The sequence below is a fragment of the Ctenopharyngodon idella genome, chromosome 3 (genome assembly GCF_019924925.1).
Source record: "Ctenopharyngodon idella isolate HZGC_01 chromosome 3, HZGC01, whole genome shotgun sequence".
In the NCBI taxonomy this organism is placed as follows: Eukaryota; Metazoa; Chordata; class Actinopteri; order Cypriniformes; family Xenocyprididae; genus Ctenopharyngodon; species Ctenopharyngodon idella.
Window position 1 is genome coordinate 20,371,560 of NC_067222.1, and position 22,004 is coordinate 20,393,563.

Below are 22,004 nucleotides of genomic sequence, written 5' to 3' on the forward strand. Positions count from 1 at the left end.
AGCTCTCATCTAACAGCATCATACATCCTTGAAAAAATCGTTAGCAAATGTGAGGTTATTTTATGTTTACTAATATTGTTATTTTGTTTTTTTTGAGAACCAATGTTTTAGATTTTGAAAACTCCTTTTCTAATATCCCAGTCTTTTCAATAACAAAAGATTTTTAAATGACTACAATAATGCGTTTCTGAACCAGTTTTATTTTTTATGCTACAATGCAGTTTATTTTATATTATATATTCCATATTTTTAATTTTACATACTAAGGTAAGTACAAACACACACCTTTCTTAAATTATTCAGAGATGGGATGACTTTATTGTAGTTATAAATATACATACATGCATGTCAACCCATGAAAATACTTTATATACCTCTAACAATAGTAAAAAAAAAAAAAAGTTATGCATTGTACTGCAACACCAAACCCAACACCATAAAACAGTATATAACTCTATACGTTGGCTTATAAAAACTATGGCAAGGTAATACTCATTATTTCACTGTCATTTAACCACATGTTTGATCATAGTCTGAGCATGCTGGATGTGGGATGTTTTCTATAAAAATGTAAGTAAATTCCATGAGAAGTGGGAGGTAGATGAACAGGATTTTGAAAACAGAACAGATTCAGTCTTTGGCACCATTAATGCCCCTCAAAGGTCAAAGTTCATAGTTGAAACAACCGCAGCGCCAGCATGTTTTAGGTATTCAGAAATCGATGCATCATTGCCGGGCGCAACTTCTCCCTGATGATCTGCCATGAGTCCTGCCTCACGGGCATGTTGCCATAGGTGGCTGTTTCCCATAATGCCCTGCTTTCTTAAGTAACCTTGGCGGCAAAAGAGGGGTGGGGTACGACTGGTGAGGGACAGAAGGAAACAGGATTCTGAGGGAAAAGGACACATAGAAGCACATAATAAATTATTAAGTCTTGCAAGAACAGTTGAAAAAAAGTTTTTTTTTTTTTTTGGGCATACACAATACTGTTCAAAAGTTCGGTGTCCGTAAGATTTTTTAACGTTCTGAAAGTCTCTTCTGCTCACCAAGGCTGCATTTATTTGATCAAAAATACAATAAAAACAGTAATATTGTGAAACATTATTACAATACAAAATAGCTGTCTTCTATTGTAATATAATTTAAAATGTAATTTATTCCTGTGACGTCAAATATGAATTTGCTGAATAAAAGTATTAATTTCTTTTTTTTTTTTTTTTTTTTAAATCTTACTGACCCCAACTTTTTGTATTGTAAAATATCCATAATGTGCATATTTAGTGAATTTTATTTGCTGAATTATTGGCACTCAAATGTCTCACATTTGTGTATAGTATGTACTGACCAGCATAAAAGGCCCTGAGGTCAGTTTGGAGGCAGTGCTCAAGGAAGCGTCTGAGAGGTTGGCTGTGTGATATGGGCTGATCCCATTCAGTCAGGAAGTCCTCGACCATGTGATGAATGGCCTCAGGTCGTGGTAGTGGCCAGCCAACTGGACGCTGTCTCATATCTTTCTCTATAGAAACATAAAGCACACTTATTTTAATAGGACATCGACATAAAGTCCAAAATATATTCTCAAAACACCCCAATCTCATACACTTCCACATATGTGAGAGTTCAAGCGATTTAAGAATTAAAAGGGTTAGTTCACCCAAAAATGAAAATTCAGTCATTTATTACTCACCCTCATGTCGTTCCACACCCGTAAGACCTTCGTTCATCTTCAGAACACAAATTAAGATATTTTTGATGAAATCCGAGAGGTATATGACTCGTCCATAGACAGCAATATAATCAACACTTTCAAGGTCCAGAAAGGTACTAAAGACATCGTTAAAATAGTCGACGTGACTGCAGTGGTTCAACCTTAATGTTATGAAGCGATGAGAATACTTTTTGTGTGCAAAAACAAAAAAAATATATGATTTTATTTGAGAAACTCTTCTCTCCTACGCTGTTGACGTAGTGAACATAGTGCAACGCTCCCATGTTTACGCCCAAACGCCGGCTCATTATTGGCCGGCTCCTGCGTCAGCATCACACACGTGTCGTACTGCTCACGTGAACAGCATTGGCCAATACTGGGCCGGCATTCTAATGTAAACATGGAAGCGCTGAACGTCAACAGAGTATGAGAATGACACAGAAGAGAAGATATTGTTGAATAAAGCCGTTATTTTTGTTTTGGTGCACAAAAACTATTCTCATCGCTTCATAAAATTAAGATTGAACCACTGCAGTCACATTGACTGTTTTAACGATGTCTTTAGAACCTTTCTGAAAGTTGTAGTTATATTGCTGCCTATGGACGAGTCAGAGAGCTCTCAGATTTCATCAAAAATATCTTAATTTGTGTTCTGAAGATGAACGAAGGTCTTACGGGTGTGGAACGACATGAGGGTGAGTAATTAATGACAGAATTTTCATTTTTAGGTGAACTAACCCTTTAAACATACAATATATTCACCTGTAGGTAGTGTGTTGTAGTAGTACAGGACGGGATGGAGGAAGTTGGACCTCCAGGCTTTGGTCCATTCTGACTCAGCCCGACCGGGCCCTAGTGTATCAGTCCGGTTCAGTCCATACTGCATGACCAAGACCAGAAGACCATGATCTGAGAGGGGTCGCCCAGAGAGAGCAGACAGCTGGGGCAGGGCCTGCAGAGGAAACTCCTCCAGATATTCACAATAAGACCTGCGGAAGGCAGGTCTTATTGGTCATCAAATCATTTTAATCAGGGTTGGCAGGTCTGTGGCCAATAAAAAAATTGCGCAAAAATAGCCCAATGCAATTTTCTCAGTCGGGGGCTGAAATCTCAGCTGTTTTAGTACATCCAGGATGGGTGGTGTTGGAGCACCAAAACTGTACATTGTTGCGGTGGTATTAACTCACGGAAACAACTTAAAATGTAAGCAGCCATATTTAATTTGATATGAATGAAAACAAGGTTGTGAGGGACATAATCAGTCTCATCAAGATCAGTTTATTTAGCAAGGATGCATTAAATTGATCAAAAGTGACAGTAAATTTATAATGTTACAAAAGATTTCTATTTCAAATAAACACTGTTCTTTTGAAGATTCAGAAGACTCCTGAAAGAAAATATATGGTTTCCACAAAAATATCAAGCAGCACAAATGTTTTCAACACTTATAATAATATTAAATGTTTCTTGGTCATCAAATCATCATATCAGAATGATTTCTGAAGGATCATGTGACACTGAAGACTGATGATGCTGAAAATACAGCTTTGACATCACAGGAATAACACTTTAAAATATATTCAAATAGAAAATAGTTATTTTAAATTGCAATAATATTACTATTTTTTACTGTATTTTTGATCAACTAAATGCAGCCTTGGTGAGCAGAAGACATTTCTTTCAAAATACTTAAATAAAAAAAAATAAATAAAAAAGTAAGCTTCAAATCCAGATCAACTTTTGAACAGTAGTGTTTATTTAATATTTTATCAGCTGAATGATTGACACCCAGATACGACATTGTACATGCATCTCTTACCCTCGCAGTAAAATAATGTCCCCAAGAACCCCAAACATTTGGTACGGTCCAGAGGCTTCATTCACCCTCTTAAGAATCCAAGACTGCAGCTGACTGATGGGTAATATTGTAGCAGGCCAGGCAATGTTATGGTAACGTTGCTCCAGGATTTTATGAACGGCACGAACTGTAGTAGCAAAACAGAGAAACTTTAATATGACCTCCTAAATTCTTATGACAAACTTTTCATTCTTGTGAAAAGTTATGTTTAAGTGAGGTGTAATCCTTACCAGTGTAGCGGAACCCATGAACAAATCCACCAGCAGACATACGATAATCTCTGGAGTGGGCTGCCGTACCCAGGACAAACATGTTGGGTGTCCCTCTGCCTTCATACCAGGCTGTTACACCTGGCAACCGGCCTCGGGCACCGCTGCTTTGGGGCGGCCGTGCAGATCTGGATCAATAATGAAAATATTTTGTCAATCTGAAAATAATTCATAATAATAAATGTAATTGTTCAAATCTTACCCATCAAAAATGGAGAAGTTAAAACGGAAGCCCAGGCAGCGGATCACTCGGTCATACGGCTGTCTGAGGGAGAAGTTATCAGTGTGGTAACCAGGCAGATTTTGACCGCTGACCTCTGAAATGTTCTTGCCCTTCTGGTCATCAAGGAGTTCAGTCAGAGTTAAATACAGCGGCTCCTTTCCCTCCGTCGATGTTCGACTTCTTTTCTTTGCTGTTCTTCTTTTCCCACCATTTTTTCCTCTACGGACAATGGCAATATCCTCCAGTCGTCCTTCTACTAGACCATCTAGAGATTTCAGCTGGTACGTGTCTAATAGCTCATTATTTACTGCCCTAAAAACAAAAATGGCAAAGTCACCATGAAATCAAAATAGACAATTCTTGAATTTAGAATGTTGCAGTGTTTATTATAAAATTATAAAAGTACACTTGTAATCTTTAAACATAAATGTTAAACTCCCTTCCCCCTCCAAATGACATCTGTTCTCTTCATGATGTGTCTCGGCAGAGAGTGAGAGTAAGGGGCCGTTTAACACAACACCGTTTTCAACTAATGAAAACTTTTTATGCATTTTGGCCGTTCATTTACACAACAACAGCGTTTTGACGGCCTGAAAGCGCAAGCTTTTGAAAACGATACAGTTATTGTCTCCGTGTAAACTACAAAAATGCAAATTTGTGAAAATGGTAACGTCATGCTCATGCGTATTTTGTGTTAAGTCAAAAGTTAGCGTTTAGTTAGCGTTGCCCAACTTCCTACGATCCAATCAATTCCCGAAGGATGAAATCCAGTCTTGCCCTACATTCTCATTCCAGAAGCCGTTTCACTCAATGTTCAGACGTTTCACTCCGTCACAATATGGAAGAAAAGACTATCGCAACTTCCGTTTCATGCGAACTTTAATTTCAATTTAAGAAACGTTAATTTCGACTTAAGGTGCAGTAACATTAACGAAATTTTGTGGGCAAAAAACATCCATTGTCAATAGTACAACGATGCATGAAGTAGGGATGTGCAAGATACTGCTGCTAGCCGATATTGCAAATATGTTTACATTTTATTTAGCGCATTTATGTTTTGCTTCATATGTTTCTTAACAAAGGCTATGTTCAAATTGCTGTCATGTTAATGTTACATTTTCAAAATAAAACATAAAATCCTATTTTGCCTCAGATTTTCATTCGTTTGTGTTCTCCATGTCACTTGGTGTGGGCTCAGAGAAATGTCCACTCATAAGACGAGCAAAGTGAGAGAATATTTTGATTTAGAAGAAAACGGGAACAAAGTCCTAATTGTCCTATAAACTCACAATTGTGAGGGGGAAAAAGTCAGAAATATGAGAAAGTCATAAAAGGTCATACAGTGAATTTGACTTTTTGTTGGCATGAGCATGAGCCAAGTATGAAATGTTCCTGGAATACATTCGTTTTTTTGGTCCTGGAACAAACATTTTAATCAGGGTTGGCAGGTCTGTGGCCAATAAAAAATTGCGCAAAAATAGCCCAATGCAATTTTCTCAGTCGGGGGCTGAAATCTCAGCTGTTTTAGTACATCCAGGATGGGTGGTGTTGGAGCACCAAAACTGTACATTGTTGCGGTGGTATTAACTCACGGAAACAACTTAAAAGTACCCAATTTCGAATAACTTGGCAACACTGATTGTAATCATCCAATCAGTGCCCTCTGATTTTAGTGGAAGGGTTAGAGTAGGTTTAGTGCTTTAATTGGTTGAGAAGAATAGGATGAAAACGTTAATCCTACCTGGATACATCACTTGTGAATTATTGGTTGCAGATATAAGAATACTTGAAAACATTAATTTTATGCTTTATGCAATGAGTTGGACAGAGTGGATTAAATACCTGAGGTCCCCAACGTAGTGTGTCTGCCATGCGAGACGTACTGGGCTGGGACTATACAAGTGAACCCGGCTCGCTCTACCCAAGATGCTTTGTGCCGTCTCAAAGGCGGAGTTTCCTTTGCCAAGGATTAACACAGCTTGTTCTTTAAACTCCTCAGGATCAGTGGGAATAGACTCATAACCCTCCACGAGGTCAGAGCCAAGAAAATCCACCTGCTGAGGAACCCAAAGGCCTGTAGACACCAACAGGACACTATAGAGACAAAGAAAAATTTAAATAAATTACATTTTAAATTCAATTAAATATTTAAATAAATGAATGTAGTTACTATACCTGCACTGATAATTAACACCATTCTGATCGGACAGGATGTATCCTCGGTTTCCATTAAATTCTGATGCTTGAATTCTCCCTATATCAGCTCCATATTTAACCTTCAGCCCCAGCTCTTTCTCAAACATTGAGAGGTAACGTGGGAAGTCATCAGCATTGGGGTAAAGCTCCCGGCTTATTCGTTGAAACAGGAGGTCAGGCCTGTCACTCAACAAGGAGTTCCAATCATGACGCAAGTTGAATTCCTTGTTCCGCCTCCCAGTGTATATTTTATTAATGCTGATGAGCTTTCTGTGGCGAGGATATCTGAAAGGAATACAGTAATTAAGATGGTTCAGCTTCAATAAAGAAATATTAGTAAATCTTAAGATACTGAAAGCAAAGGAGTTATATTGCATTATATTTTAATTATGTTGCATGTTATATTAGATGTAATTAAAATTGACAAAAATTTAAATTGAATGCCATAAATGTATTTTACTCAGTTATGTTCCCTTTTTACTGCAATAGTTTTCATTCCTAGTCTAAATTATTCTATCTCAGTTTAAGAAAACATCCTTAGTCATTCAGATATCACGTACATGTTGAAGAAGCTGCCTGGTCCTGTGTTTCTCTCTAGAATGATGTAATCTCTCTGGCTCCTGGACAGAAAGTAGCCCATCTGGAGCCCTGCAGGTCCAGCTCCCAGCACACAGTACTCATGGCTCACGGTCTTATTACGGCCATGAAGACCAGAACCAGAAGTGGCCAGGGACAGGACACACAGGAGCCTGAAGAGAGACTGAATCACACTCATGGGGCCTTGGGATGGAAATACAAACAACTGATTAAAGCCAGACGCTCTACATGTAATTGGAGGTTTACCTTAAAATCATTACCGATCATTTAAAAACTAACTGCATAAAGTTACAAGCCGAAAATAATAAGCATTTTAACTATAACTACTTCATATAATAAAGCATAAGAAATAAATACATAAATAAGCATAAAGATAAACACAGTAATTGAGAATAGAACTACAAACTATAAATTAATAGACAATATATATTACTTTTAATATATATATAGGTACATGTTTACAGATACAGCCAATTATGGCTCCCCTGTTCCAATACTGGGGATGCGGCAACATCCAACACATGTAAGAGCGAAAAACACAGTATAGTGTAAATATATTGGCATTAAATCAACGTACCGTCAACTACAGCTGCTCCTGCGATCCTTCAGTAACAGAAAATATGGAAATAATCGGCAGGCATTTCGTAAACTACATCTTTGCAATCGCACGATTTGCATAACATCTTCCACAGACAGAAGACAGAGCGTACTTTCGACGTCACGAAAGAGATGGACGTCGAACGCGAACCAATGAGAGGTCAGAGGGGCGTGGCTAAATAGTTCACGCCCACTGAAATGCTCTTTCTGTTGATTCTTACGGCATCCAAGTGTTTTGTTTTTATTTTCAACGGAGACTTTTCTTAAAGTATCGATTTTTATTACAACTTAAAAAAAAAAAAAACTTTCCTTTTTATTTTCTCTTTTAAATTAATTGTTATTTTTTAAGAACATTAATACTGTTATTATACACTCATAATTTATTTTTTCCACTTTTCAAATGCCTTTCAGTTGTTTCCCTTTTATTGTTTTGTCTGTGTCATTTGCGTATATTTGCTTAACAAAGATTGCATGCATGTATGTCTACTATTGGCAGATCAATTAAATGAACTAGTGGAAGTATAAAATAGAGAAAATTTAAAAGTATTTTCTAAATGATATTTAGAAGATATTTAAAATATTTTATATTATGATTTTTGTCTACAATATGTATATTTAATAACCTGAAATTAAGCAGTACATTACAAAAATAAAGCAATACAACATTAAAACTACACTGTCATTGTTTTGAGGTTTTGCTGTGTCATGTTTAGAGAACCACACCAAATGAAGAAACTGTACAGTCATGAAATCAGCGTAAACTATAAAAATGCCCACAACACATTTTTTAAAACTTTATTAGACTTAGTACGCTTAAAAACATACTTTGCAACACACTTTCTAACTTTATAACCCATATAAACATTGACTCAAACAAGTTATGTTGGTCTCATGTCATGTGACTCTCATTGCTTTGTCATGAGAAACCATTGAGATTTCTCAGTCGAAGAAAACGTCCAGTCATGGTTAGCGTAAGCATGTGGAACTACCTCGACATTTTCACTTCCCTTTTCCATAAATGTAGTGACTCAGATGGGAAGGAGAACGTATAAAAATGAAGTGGCGAGGTCAGGGAGATCACAGCCTCTGTGAACTGTGAAGACAAGAGAGACACAGCAAGAAACACATAAGGACTTCGACACTGCAAGTAAGACGACAAAACTTCATTTAAATCTGTTACAGTGGACTTTATGAGATTTAATAACAAATATTTATTGTTTTAAGGATGGAATCCACGAAAAGCAAACCAAGAGATAGCACTGGCAGGTAAAAAAAGGTCTTTTTATTTTCATTCAGCCAATAAGCATCGAATGAAACCACATTCATTTCATAGTGATTATGAGAACATTTCAGCTGCAGCATTAAAGCCTGAAGTAAATCATACCAAAAGTCGAGCCAGTGATTCTTAAAAGCATAAGTATAAATCAGTTTTTAGACTGCTAATGAGTGATTGTGCCATGTTTTCTCCGCAGTGATCTGTCTGAGCAGATAAAAGCAGCAACCAAAGACAGTCACGTGAGAGCTGAGAACACACAACTGATGCTCAACTACCAGAAAGGACAGATCACGCAAACACAGTACAAGGTAAAGCTACACAAAGATCATACATTCCCAATCAGGGTGCAAACAAATGCATGTAACTTTAACATGTAAAAAATACAGTAATTACAGTAGTCAGTATTTGAAGTGGATCAAAACCTTTCATCAAAGTTGTCCTAAAACCTTCTTCTTAGGACAACTTTGATGAACTTTTTTGATATTATATATTATATAATATATTATATATTATGATATTATATATTATATATTAACTATATTATAGGCCTATATGAAACAATAAAGGGGTTTAAAATAAATGTTTTTCAGGAAAATATGAGGTATTGTGTTTTAAAACACTCTAAAAGCTTACAATATAAACAAATACAAAGTACCAAAAATGACAGTGAAAGTGCTAAGGCTTTTTTGGGCGTGTAACATAACAGTATAGTTGTTGAGATATGTACCATGATAAAACAGGGTATTTTTAAATACCTTAGATTACTATATAAATTCCATGGAGCATCAATTTAGTAATCATTCAACACATTGGTGTATTAAAAAGTAACACGGTAATACTATCTGCTGTACCTAACTATTTTGATAATCGATTAATCAGTTAAACATGTCTTTGATTAATTGGTTTATTAAATTAAAAAGGTCATGACTTCCTGTACTTTAATGGAAAAAAAATCCACATGTTGCTGAATGTTATTTTACAGACAATTGAAGGCTATAAATTTAAATGTATGAATTATGCTACATATTGTATGCAAGAAGTTTAAAATATAGATTGAATATCAATTAAATGATATCAACAGATTTCCACATTATCAATAATAATAATAATAAATAGTGTTAAGAATTCGGAGGAACTTTAACAAGAAGTCAATACTTTTTTTGTAAGGTTCAATGGGGTTCTATATAGAACCCTAGGGTTCTTGACTTAATTTTAAAGAACACTTTATGCTAAAATGGTTCTATATAAGGAGAAATGTCTTAAACGACTGCATAATACTTTCATGTTTAACAGGTTATTTCATTTTTTGTCTAGTAATGAAGTATGTTTATGTTTATGCTTAATTCGTAAAATTTAATTACAATTGGTGTTGTGTGTAGTTGTGCTGTAGAAATAAAATTAACATTGACATTGACATTAAAACAAAATTAATTAAAACGAAATCCATAAAATGATCCCATGATGAGAACCCCTAAAAGGTTCTATATATGAAGCGCCTGACAGAACCCTTTCTATAGTTTGTCTCAAGTCTGTCTTAATTGTAATAATGATTAATTGTTGTTTGTTGTTGATTTTTTTTTTTTTTTTTTTTATTGTACGGTGTCCTTGAGTGTCATGTAAGGTGCCTATAAATAAAATGTATAATAATAATAATATAGGTTCTGTAGAGCCTTTTCTTCTAAGAGTGTACTAACAGCTAACTTCATCTGTGTCGTGTGTAATAATTGCAAGTTACTCTTCATGTGTTTCCAGCTTCTGCTGTGTTCTCTGTATGAGATCTACAGAGCGCTAGAGGAAGAGCTGGACAGGAACGCCGACCATCCTGCCGTTCAGCCCGTCTACTTCCCTCAGGAGCTGGCCAGACTGGAGTCTCTGGAGCTGGACCTGGAGCACTTCTTTGGACCCCACTGGAGGAAGAGAGTAACAGTGCCTGCCGCCACACACAGATACACACAGAGACTGAGAGAGGCGAGTCTGTGAATCATCTCTTTAAGTGGAACGCATGAGGATGTGAAATTAGAGCATTCAACAGTCTTCTATTCCAGTGATCCTCATTCTAACTTAGTGCTCTCTCTTCCCTTTAGATTGGCAAAAACAGTCCAAATCTTCTGGTGGCACATGCCTATACACGCTATCTCGGTGATCTGTCAGGAGGCCAAGTGCTGGGCAAAATTACCCAGAAATCCTTGGGACTGAGCGGCATCAAGGGAATTGCATTCTTCTCATTTCCTGGAGTGACGAGCCCCAATAAATTCAAGCAGCTGTACAGGGGCAGAATGAACAGCATTGAGTTAACAGAGCAGCAGAGACAGGAAGTGCTGGATGAGGCAACCAGAGCTTTTGAGTTCAACATTGAGGTGAGCGCAAATATAATATAATATAATATAATATAATATAATATAATATATGGAATATGGCGTCTGTTACCCCAAACTTATATGTATATAACAGAAAAATATATATACAGTCAAACCAAAAATTATTCAGACACTAGATATAATGTTTTTTTTTTTTTTTTACTAGTGGGTGCAGGACACTATAGTTCATTTATGTAAGTGAGGATATCAAAATAAACTGTGACATATTATACCCCAAAATTCTTCATACAGTGGGCTACCAGTAAAATTGATAAAAATTTGGAACCAAAAATTATTCAGACTCTTTGTCCTGACCATGTTTTGCTGAAGTGTTATCTGACATAATTAAGATAAATTTTTTCTGACACAGTTTAACTCTGAGATCTTGTCATATTTTATTACCATTTTTTAAATTGTAGTGAATAAACTGTAAAAATGAATGAAATGTTCAAGGTGTCTAAATAAATTTTGGTTTGACTATATATATATATATAATTTTTTTTTTTTCCCTGTTATATACATATATAACTTTGGGGTCTGTTCAGGGAAAGTAATATTTTTATTCAACAAGGATGCATTCGATTAGTCAAAAGCAAGATATTTGTAATAGCTAAAAATTTAGCTTTGCCTTCACGATAAAAAATATAATGAAATAGAACTGTCATTTTAAATTGTAATAATATTTCAAAATATTAGTTTTTGTGTTTTTGAGCAAATCAATGCAGCCTTGGTGAGAATAAAAGACTTCTTTGAAAAACATTACAAAATATTACTGACCCCTAACTTTTGAGAAAGATGGATGGATGGTACATCAGAGCTAGAATGATAGATAGATAGATAGATAGATAGATTTTCTTGCGAGAAAATAAGGTTGAAAAAACTTTAAACATTGATGCAATGTTTGTATTTGTCATTTCAAACAGGTTTTTGATGATCTTCAGAAAATGCTGAGCATCACAGAGGAAGCTTCAAGTGAGTATCAAAAAATAAGTCAAATTACTTAGAAATAGTAAATATATATATAATAATTACCATATTTTATTTGTTTAGGTGAAAAAAGAAATGACACAGCATCCCAAAGTCAATCAAGAACCTTCTCCAACTCTCCGATTCTCCAGTTTGCGTTAGGTGTGGGAATCACTTTGGCAACTGTTGGAATGGGAGTTTATGCTTTTTGATTCAGCATTTTTTTAATTTGTCAGTGTGTTACATCTTAATACCACAGGTCAAATCTACAGGCTGATCTTTAACCAACACTAATCATGGATATTATAAAACATGCACTCAGTAATAAATCAAGCACATTTTCAAGTGATCCAAATAGTCATTTAGAATTAACTTTAAAATGCATCATGTCAGCATATATTTTTCTTTAAAATATGTACCAGCTTTTAAAATACATGCATTTACATTTATACATTTGGCAGATGCTTTTATCCAAAATGATTTAGTGCACTCAACAAATATATATTTTTTTATCTGTCCATAAAAATGCAATTGTTTTATGTATTCTTGAAAAATACAATAAAATTATAAAAAAAAATGATGTCTTTTTTGCTACAAGACAGACACATATTCATTTCTTAAATTGCTTTATTATGTTATCCATACAAAAGTCATATCTTTACTTTGACAAGTGACAAATTAGATTTGTGATGAAGCATGCTTTTTCATTGAAAAACCACATGAAGACAGTAAAGCATACCAAGCATTGACAAAAAGATGAGAAGAACTTCTCAGCAAACAGGAAGATTGATAAACAGGGCATTTCTCCAGCAATAGAGTGTCCAGACAACTATGTACAATAAATCTGAATTGTATATCATTTCTGCGGTGGCTTCAGTCTGCACATCTGTGTTTAGATGCCAGGCTCTGCTGACAGATTTGTGTGTGAAACAATCACACAACATCTCTCTACTTGACCCGGTAGAGAACCTTCCTCTGCATGCGGTGCTGCAGTTCACCCCTCCTCATCATCAGATGAAGGACCTTGTGAATGGCGTGTTCTGGGTATTTCTGATAATAGAACAGACAATGTAATTACACACTAACAGTGAAGAATAGTGATGTGATGAAGTTTGATTGTGATCAACCCCTGGAGCTTTAACGCACCTGTTTGGTGAAATCCTGTATGATGCTGTGTTCAGACACCTGGGAGCCGATGGCGAAGCGTCTCTTCAGCTGTTTTTCTATGCGAGAGATCATCTCCTGATCCTCCTGAGTGGTAAATCCTTCAACACCTACAGACATACAGCATACATCAGACTCTCCAGCTACATTTACAGAGGCTAAAAAAATTCAGGGGCTCAATAATGATAAGCCGGCAGGTTTTCTCTGATTTATTGAACATTTTTGATAAAAATTGCACCGTTTTAAACATGGCTCTGGCCAACATAGTTGAAGTTTTGTCAACTGTGAGAATGATTTGAATCTTAGGAGCATCTAGGGCTGGAAAGACACGTCGATGTAATCGATTAGGCAGTGTTTATGTTCATCCCTAATCCAGTCATGTTTCACACAAAACTCTAGCGCAGATGCTAATGGCTAGTATGGCAGCGCTGCTTAATACTGTTGTGTTTATACAGCATTTTGTTTTTTTACTGACACCTGCACATGAGAGCCACAGTGAACTGTATAATCATGACAGGTTTAGTTTACTCATGGAGACTAAGAAATTATTTGCGTTCATCCACAGATCCCCCGTAGCTGCGAAGTGTGCGGCTCAAACATACTCTTTGCACTCGGGTAGGCTGGCCACACAAGATTTTAAGCCCGATTTTGGGTCCGATTTGCAACCCCCAAAGACCTGGGGGGTGTGGCCCGATTTGAGGCTTCTCGCAAATGACTTTGTCCAAAAAAATCCTCAATTGTGTGGTGTCATTACGATTATTTAACTGCTCTCGATCACGTCGGAGCACGCATGATCCCAAATCGTAAATATCAAACATGTTTGATATTTACAACTCTTGATTTGGCTGCCTCTGATGTAATAACCATGATAACCAATGAGAGCGAGCAAGCTTCACCAACCGAATGTTGTGTGCTCCTATAGCTGAAACTTGGCAGCCACAAACATGCCACGATAGTGGAGAATTGAGAAAGATCACCCATATTGGTTTTTTCCTCATTTGTTTTTCTTCCCGTAAAACAAAACTCACGACAGGAGAACCAGCTGACGACGTCGATTGTCCTCCATTTGTTTGTTTTTCCTTCTCAAGTCACGTTTGATCTCGCGAGTCTCTGTGAGATCTTGTCCCACTGTGAATAAGTTTAATAAAGGCCTTCTGAAGAAGGGTTGGGCGATGTCTACTAAATTGGCATCAGACGATGTCTACAAGTGAAACATTGCGTTGGACGATGACATCGGGGTGGGATTTAATTAATTAGAATGAATTAAACACTCGCTCTGCGCCAGTGGACAATTAATGTGGCGCGCGCCTGGAGAAAGAGAACATGCACAGAGCTGGAAGGGCTTGAATGAAGGTGTTTGGCTTTAGATAAAACTACTAGAGGATATAGCACTGAAATATCATTACCATTATCATGATCCTGAGTGCTTGTGGTGTGATCCACACCACTGTTTTGTCACGCTGCTCACTTCAACTAGAAACAGTAAAATGGTGCTACCGTTATGTCTCGCGGTCCGCCATTTTAATATCAGTGGTTTAGTTCAAATTACGATGACGGCTCAACATCGTGATGTCTGCTAGCATCAGCGATGGACGATGGCATAGTCTATCAGCCCAACCCTATTCTGAAGCGATGCATTTTTTAAGAAAAATAAATTTATAAAATAACTTTATAAACTGTAATTACTAGCTTCCGGTAATGTCCGTCCACGTGTTTACAAGAGAGTCGAGTTCTGGCGTATGACGTAGGATGTAGGAGTAGCGTAAGCTTAGTTGAGAGTAGATGCCTATCGCAGTTCAAACAAATAGGGCTGGGCAACAAACTCAAGATCCAACATTTCTCTTTAAAAAAAAAAAAAAAAAAAAAAAAAATGAAGTCTCATTTTAGACTTCCAATTCCTGACCAGCGTTTTGTTTTGCTCTATCCTCTGCGCTTCCGCATTCGTCAATGTCTCATGAGTCGGGTCAGAGGTCACTCTTCTGCCAGAATTGACTCATGTATGGGAGCCAGTGATTCTAGTTTATAAAGTTTTAAATATGGATATTTTTCTTACAAAAATCCATCGCTTCGCTTCAGAAGGCCTTTATTAACCCCGTGGAACCGTATGGATTACTTTTATGATGGATGGATGCAATTTTTTGGGCTCAAATCTCGGTTACCATTCTCTCCCATTATAAAGCTTGGAAGAGCCAGAATATTTTTTTAATGTAACTCCAATTGTTTGACTGAAAGAAGAAAGTCATATACACCTGGGATGGCTTGAGGGTGAGTAAATCACGGGATAATTTTCATTTTTGGGTAAACTATCCCTTTAAATTGATTATTTCATTTATTTTCAGTGGCAGTCCTAATTCTCCATAGGGATCTACATTGATGTGTAATATTACAGTCTATTCTCTGCTTTAAAGACCAACACACTTACCGGACAGACTGCCGGACAGGGCCGCATCTAGCGTGGACACCTGGAAGAGTCTCAGAGCCTCATCTACCTCTTCCTCTCCAGCGATGGGCTGCAGCTTCATCTTAGCGAGAGACTCTGCGATGCGCACCACGGCCTCCAGCTGCCTGCAGGACGACAAATGATCATCTAGTTAATAATAACTTCATAAAAACAGCTAGACAAGCGCTATGTATGAAATAAGCAATGGTACTGCATACAGACTGGTGAACAAGTATATACTATATGCCACTGTGCTACATTCTAAATGCTGGCTGAATAAATACACATATTGAGGAATAAAATGAGTAAAAACAGGTGCCATAATACCGAATTTACTTGTTACCTGACAGTGATGGGGATGGAAGCACGTCTGTCGATCTCTCTCTCGTGTTCCTTCGCTCCGCTTCTCATCAATACGTATCTGTTCTTCAGTTTCTCTGCAGCGGCCGCAGACAGACGTGGTCCACATTTCCTGTTTGTGAGTTGACAAAGCATTTTAATTCTGATAGACAATACACACAGTTTCCATACAAAGCCACGAAAATTGTCACTTCCTGGGAAATTGGTAAAAAACATCTAATAAAAACGGAAGTTGCTGCAATCGGGGAAGCCACTGTAGCTTTTTTTTTTTTTTAAATCGTCATGTTATCTTGACCCAGACTTACACTCTTGCGTAGGCAATGTATTTCTTCAGCATGGCCAGAGGAATCTCTCCCTCCACACCCTCCGTCTGCGTCTGAGCACTCAGGTGAACGTTCATCACATGCCGGGCCAAAGTCTAAAGAAAAACACACAGGCATGAGCATTAGCAAGAAATAATTTAAACATGTAAAATTCTTCAATGAACTTTAAAGGATTAGTCCACTTTCAAATAAAAATTTCCTGATAATTTACTCAACCCCATGTCATCCAAGATGTCCAGGTTTTTGATGAAAACATTCCAGGATTATTCTCCTTATAGTGGACTTCAGTTGGCCCCAAACAGTTGAAGGTCAAAATTACAGTTTCAGTGCAGCTTCAAAGGGCTTTAAACGATACCAGACGAGGAATAAGGGTCTTATCTAGCGAAACGATCAGTAATTTTCTAAAGAAAATAAAAATGTATATGCTTTATAAACACAAATGATCGCCTCGCAAGTGCTTCCACGAGACCGCCTTCCGTATTCTTCAAAAAGCTTACGCTAAATGTCCTACACCTTCCCTATTCAACTTACGGAAAAAAACCGAAGTGGCGCCGCGTTCGTTCCATTTTTTGAAGAATACGGAAGGCGGTCTGGCTGAAGCACTCGCGAGGCAATCATTTGTGTTTATAAAGCATATACATTTTCTTTAGAAAATGACAGATCGTTTCGCTAGATAAGTCTGGTATCGTTTAAAGCCCTTTGAAGCTGCACTGAAACTGTCATTTTGACCTTCGACCGTTTGGAGGCCATTGAAGTCCACTATGAGGAGAATAATCCTGGAATGTTTTCATCAAAAACCTTAATTTCTTTTCGACTGTAGAAAGGAGGACATGGACATCTTGGATGACATGGGGGTGAGTAAATTATCAGGAAATTTTTATTTGAAAGTGGACTAATCTTTCCCTGCCACTGACGGAAATTTCCGGTTTTCCGTGTTTTCACTGTTATACGAAAGGGGGCGCAATTACACATCTTCTTAAAGAGTCTCCGGATCAAAACACAGGAAAAAAAGGAGCAGAAAGTGATAAAAGCATTGCTTATGCATGTTGTAGTCTTCAGGGGTGGGAAAATCCTGTGATTTTTTCAGCTTTTTTGTTTAAAATGTTGCTTTTTTTATAAAACCCACATTCAAGTGTTGACAAAAACAAGTGTTGACAAAAACAAGTGTTGACAAAAACAAGTGTTGACAAAAACAAGTGTTGACTCTTGATATACTGCATGTTCAGATATTCATACCACAATATATTCTGGGGCCATTACATTTTTATAAAAAAAAAAATGTATCAAAAAATGCTGGCGGTGACTGGCAACTTTATAAAAATAAAAAATAAAAAAATAAAAAAAACCACTAGAATTTTATCTAGAGTTAATCTATAAGCAGCAATTGTTTTGTTCACCCACCATGTCTCGCTGTTGGTCGTGATGGTCTTTGATGATGAAGATCATGTCGAATCGAGACAGAATGGTGGGCATGAAGTCAATGTTGTCCTCTCCCTTTGTATCATCCCAGCGGCCAAACACAGAGTTGGCAGCGGCCAATACAGAGCAACGGGAGTTCAGAGTGGTGGTGATGCCAGCCTTTGGGTGAAAACACAAAGAAATTGATGAGTTTGTCTGTTTGATGAGAGAGTAATAGTGGATTTCTATTGCAGTTAAAAACACCTGGTACCTTTGCAATAGAGATGGTCTGCTGCTCCATGGCCTCATGGATGGCGACTCTGTCATCCTCTCTCATCTTTTGAAAAGAAAAACTTCATCGTTTAGCATAAAGCTCAAAGCATTTCATAAGACTGCATGAACATATCACGTAAGTTCAGGAAATCTAGACTGCTTAGAAGAAGTCCAACCTTGTCAAACTCATCAATGCAGACCACTCCACCATCCGCCAGCACCATGGCACCTCCCTCCATGATGAAACCACGAGTGTTGGGGTCTCGAAGAACCGAGGCTGTCAAACCAGCGGCACTGCTGCCCTTACCAGAGGTGTAGACCTAACAGACAGACACATACATTTTAACGCAAATTCTCAATTACAAGAAACATTTATGCATTTAGCAGACATTCGTGAATGAATGATGGTCCATCTTCATCATAGTCTTACCCCAATGGGAGAACATCTCTCCACAAACTTCAGCAACTGAGACTTGGCTGTGCCTGGATCTCCCAACATCAACAAGTTAATATCCCCTCTGCGTGTCAGACCATCAGGCAACCTAACAAAAGCCATTTTGAGCAGATTAGAAAGGTGGTGAGAAAAAAAAAAAAAAAAAAAAAACTCAATGTGAAGTTGAGGCAGCTTCTGTGTTGTCTCACCTCTTCCTGGAGCCCCCAAACAGAAGGCACGCTATGGCCTTCTTCAGGTCATCACTTCCATAGATGGACGGGGCGAGAGAGCGAGCGAGGGAGTCATAGACGGATGGAGAGGAAGCCAGAGCCCTCAACTCCTCTTCCTCCTGAGGGGAGACTGAACCAGTGGCTCCACGGCCTGAAAGACGGTGAGAAGGACATGAGAATGGCTAAAGAGACTATTTTCAACCCAAGACAAGCGTTTCTCATAATGTTTTGCACATGCTCACCTGCTCCTTCAGTATCCACTTCAATGCCGACCACACGAAGGTAAGCTGCTCGGATGCCCACACCGGCTCCCTTATCGCGACCTTTGGCTTTGGTTTGAGCCACCTTTTTGATGGAGTAGATGCCCATCACAGTTACTCTGTTGCCTGGCACTACACGGTCACACAAGTACCTGGGAGGTGAAAGTCATGAATTAGAAACACTGCAGACAAAAAAAAGCATCACATGACAACATGAGGCTGTCGGTGTGTCCCTCCACCTGTCGCAGTAGAGCTGCATGTGTCGTGGCATCTCTCCGTGAGGAACGGCATCAGGAGCTTCCTGCAGACGTTGAGTTTGGAAATCCACACACACACACCGGTCCGGAATGATGAAATACGGATCCACAGGACACTTGACACGGCCCGCTTGCTCACTGCAGGACAAAAAGAGACAGGAAATTGACATAAAAACATGCCTATTCTATGTATCTAGTAGGGATGGGTTGACAACATCAGTTAATTGATTTAACTGATGCAACACCCTAAAATAGTGTAACCAAATCATTTTAAATAAGAAAAAGTTTGTACTGATGAAAATTAGTCACATGATATTCAAAACTGGGCAGACCAAAAAAAATATATGTTTTACAGGCAAGTTAGCACTAGAAAATCCCTAAACAGAATGAAGTGTGTTAAAACTAAACTGAGTATTTGGCAAAACACTCACGTGTTGCACTTGCGGGGCAGAGCGTAACCCTGCAGTCCCGGTGGCAGAGGAATGTTACTGATGACCGCTCTGCATCCACGACACTGAAGGCACACTTTGGTGGCTTTGGCCCTCACAGCCGTAGAGGATATGATTATACCAGGAATCTTCACCAGACGTGACACCTGCTCCGACTGCAAAAGATGGAGACAAGTAGAAAAAAAATTTAAAATCTTAAAGTGTTAATGGTTTTCATTGTAGATGTATGGATGTGGCACGAATAAACACTTAGGAGTAAACAAATACTCCGCTATCCACCTGTTTTCATTTTGTAATTGTCAAGATAACATTATTTTCTCACTTTCAGGTTGCGGATGGAGGACGGGTGGGCGTCGCTCTTCAGCATGACCTGTATGTCCTGTACGGTCTCTTCTCCTAGTGGCCGTGGACGTGTGACCTCATCAGCCACTTCCTGCGCCGCCTCCTCCAACTGTCAATCGACATCATTAAATGTAAAATCTTATAAACAATGTTCAAATTGGACTTATGCATTGCATAAATATAATACAGCATCCCAAAGTCATAAACACAATATTATATTAAGTTACATTTATTAAGAAAGTCCGTAATAACCTGAAATTAGAGCAATACATTAAATTTGTAAATAAACAACTTTGAGGGTGAGTTTAATTACATTTCCTGTTAAATACTTATCAAAAATATGATTAATAACCAGTAATTACTTTAAATCGTATGCTAAAAAATCCAACTGAAGTCTTGTGAAATTTCCAATATTTATGCGAAAAGTTATTACTGTAATTCCGTCCTTACCAAAGGCAAATTCTCAGTAGGAAGTTTGTAAAGACAGTCTGACAGATCTTCATCAAAACTGGCCAAATCCTCCATCTCCACCTCAATCCAGTACTCTCCCAAAGTATAGTGCCTCTTGAGCTCATCTCTGAGGGAAAAAAAAAAATACATTTAACAGTGGAGCAAAGCATTAAAATAATAAAAACAGTAGACGAAGATGATAATCCTAGCTTAAAAAGGTACATTTTATGCACATAGTTCACTTTATTAGCGCAAATTAGCGTTAGGAAATCATTCATTTTAATAGATTTGATTCTTTCGAACAGTTCGGATCACTGAACCGACTCAAAAACGATTCCGTCATACAAAACATGTTCCAAATCGGTTCTACTGAGTCACTCTGATGAAGAACGATGCAAATCGCGCATAACTCCAAAATAAATCTACAACAAACTGAATATCAATTAAGGAAAAATAATAAGTGGATATATAATACGCAACGACTAGCACAAGGAAACTTTAATTACACATTGTGAAAAAAGAATCATCAGCAGCAGGATGCAAGAAAACTGCTATCACAATACCTGTATTTGTAGGTGAATCCAGTGCGATCGGTTCCGACTCTAAATTGCCTCAAGAACTCACGAAACTTCTTTTTGATCTGGCTGCGTTTCACGACCCCCTCATCGCCAATGCCATCACCTCCACCGAAACTGTCACTGTAATAAACTCCTGGATCATCAAATCCCGACATTATGCAAATGTTCTGGAGTGGACTCCTTGTAATAAACGATCAATAAGGTATCACTTCAAAAAGTGTTGTGAATGATAAATCTAAGTATTGCTAATATTCTGCGTCGGTCAGAATCAACAATGTGTTCCCTTAACACACGCGCGCTGACTTTCGCGGCAAAACCTCTAGCCCAGCTTGCGCAGAAGTCAGACTCCACCCTCATTGACTTTTCCGTGCCGCTTATTGGTCCACAAGCCGTTATGACGAGGTACGTCACGAAAAAGGCGCTACCAAAGCGGAGTACTGGCGGGAAAAACACAAAGCAAAGTGCAGGGACCGGAACTAGCTGTTTTGTTTGGCGCGGAATATCAGCATTGTTGAAGACTTTTCAGTTTACAGTTCACAAAACCTTATTAATATTAAAATAAATGTTGTTAAATAGTAATATCAAATAAAAAATAACATAAGTCCCGAAATGATTGTTGTGTGTATATAGTGGAGACCGAGCTCAAAACAACAATGACATACATTCAGACAAGAGTCAAACTATATAACGAAGACAGATTTTAGCTGAAAGCTTCAACTGTGATCTCAGAATAACAGTATTAGGCATAGATGTCAAGTTGTGTTTTAAATGCTATACATTTATTAATTACAGTATATTAGCAAAAACAATGGTTTGACTATTGTTACCTTTTACATTTTTGAGGTTTCATGAATTGTTCAGGGTTCCTTGATTGCTTTACTATTTATATCATTAAAAAGCTTATTTAATAGGCTGTTGTGACATAATGACAGACTCCATTGTAACATGCCCCACTATTGGGCTATGGTTGAAGAAACGTTGTAAATGGTCATAAAAAGGG

General features: G+C 37.7%; 3 protein-coding genes across 4 annotated transcripts; 1 reads left to right on the forward strand and 2 right to left on the reverse strand.

Annotated features, from left to right (window-relative positions):
• Nucleotides 1-180: 180 nt before the first annotated feature.
• On the reverse strand, nt 181-7,587 carry foxred2 (FAD-dependent oxidoreductase domain containing 2). Its single transcript, XM_051888585.1, has 10 exons — nt 7,429-7,587; nt 6,815-7,034; nt 6,234-6,539; nt 5,901-6,152; nt 4,038-4,370; nt 3,797-3,963; nt 3,528-3,693; nt 2,471-2,697; nt 1,346-1,516; nt 181-889 (listed from the first exon to the last, which is right to left on the reverse strand). The coding sequence occupies exons 2-10, from the start codon at nt 7,027-7,029 to the stop codon at nt 657-659; spliced, it is 2,070 nt and encodes a 689-aa protein (XP_051744545.1). The 5' UTR covers nt 7,030-7,034; nt 7,429-7,587; the 3' UTR covers nt 181-656.
• An 813-nt stretch (nt 7,588-8,400) lies between these two features.
• hmox1a (heme oxygenase 1a) lies at nt 8,401-12,450 on the forward strand. 2 transcript variants are annotated; one of them, XM_051887551.1, is made up of 7 exons: nt 8,401-8,595; nt 8,673-8,714; nt 8,921-9,032; nt 10,477-10,692; nt 10,809-11,081; nt 12,005-12,053; nt 12,132-12,450. In XM_051887551.1, the coding sequence occupies exons 2-7, from the start codon at nt 8,674-8,676 to the stop codon at nt 12,257-12,259; spliced, it is 819 nt and encodes a 272-aa protein (XP_051743511.1). In that variant the 5' UTR covers nt 8,401-8,595; nt 8,673; the 3' UTR covers nt 12,260-12,450. The 2 variants fall into 2 exon arrangements, with proteins under 2 accessions (XP_051743511.1, XP_051743512.1); XM_051887552.1 differs by lacking the exon at nt 8,401-8,595 and having other exon boundaries at nt 8,701-8,724.
• A 206-nt stretch (nt 12,451-12,656) lies between these two features.
• Nucleotides 12,657-21,352, reverse strand: mcm5 (minichromosome maintenance complex component 5). The gene is made up of 16 exons (XM_051887549.1): nt 20,990-21,352; nt 20,427-20,553; nt 19,957-20,085; nt 19,617-19,789; nt 19,168-19,323; nt 18,911-19,080; nt 18,648-18,819; nt 18,436-18,547; nt 18,182-18,325; nt 18,004-18,069; nt 17,736-17,912; nt 16,317-16,429; nt 15,995-16,123; nt 15,634-15,776; nt 13,194-13,321; nt 12,657-13,097 (listed from the first exon to the last, which is right to left on the reverse strand). Exons 1-16 carry the CDS (start codon nt 21,157-21,159, stop codon nt 12,996-12,998), a joined length of 2,211 nt encoding a protein of 736 aa, XP_051743509.1. The 5' UTR covers nt 21,160-21,352; the 3' UTR covers nt 12,657-12,995.
• Nucleotides 21,353-22,004: the final 652 nt, after the last annotated feature.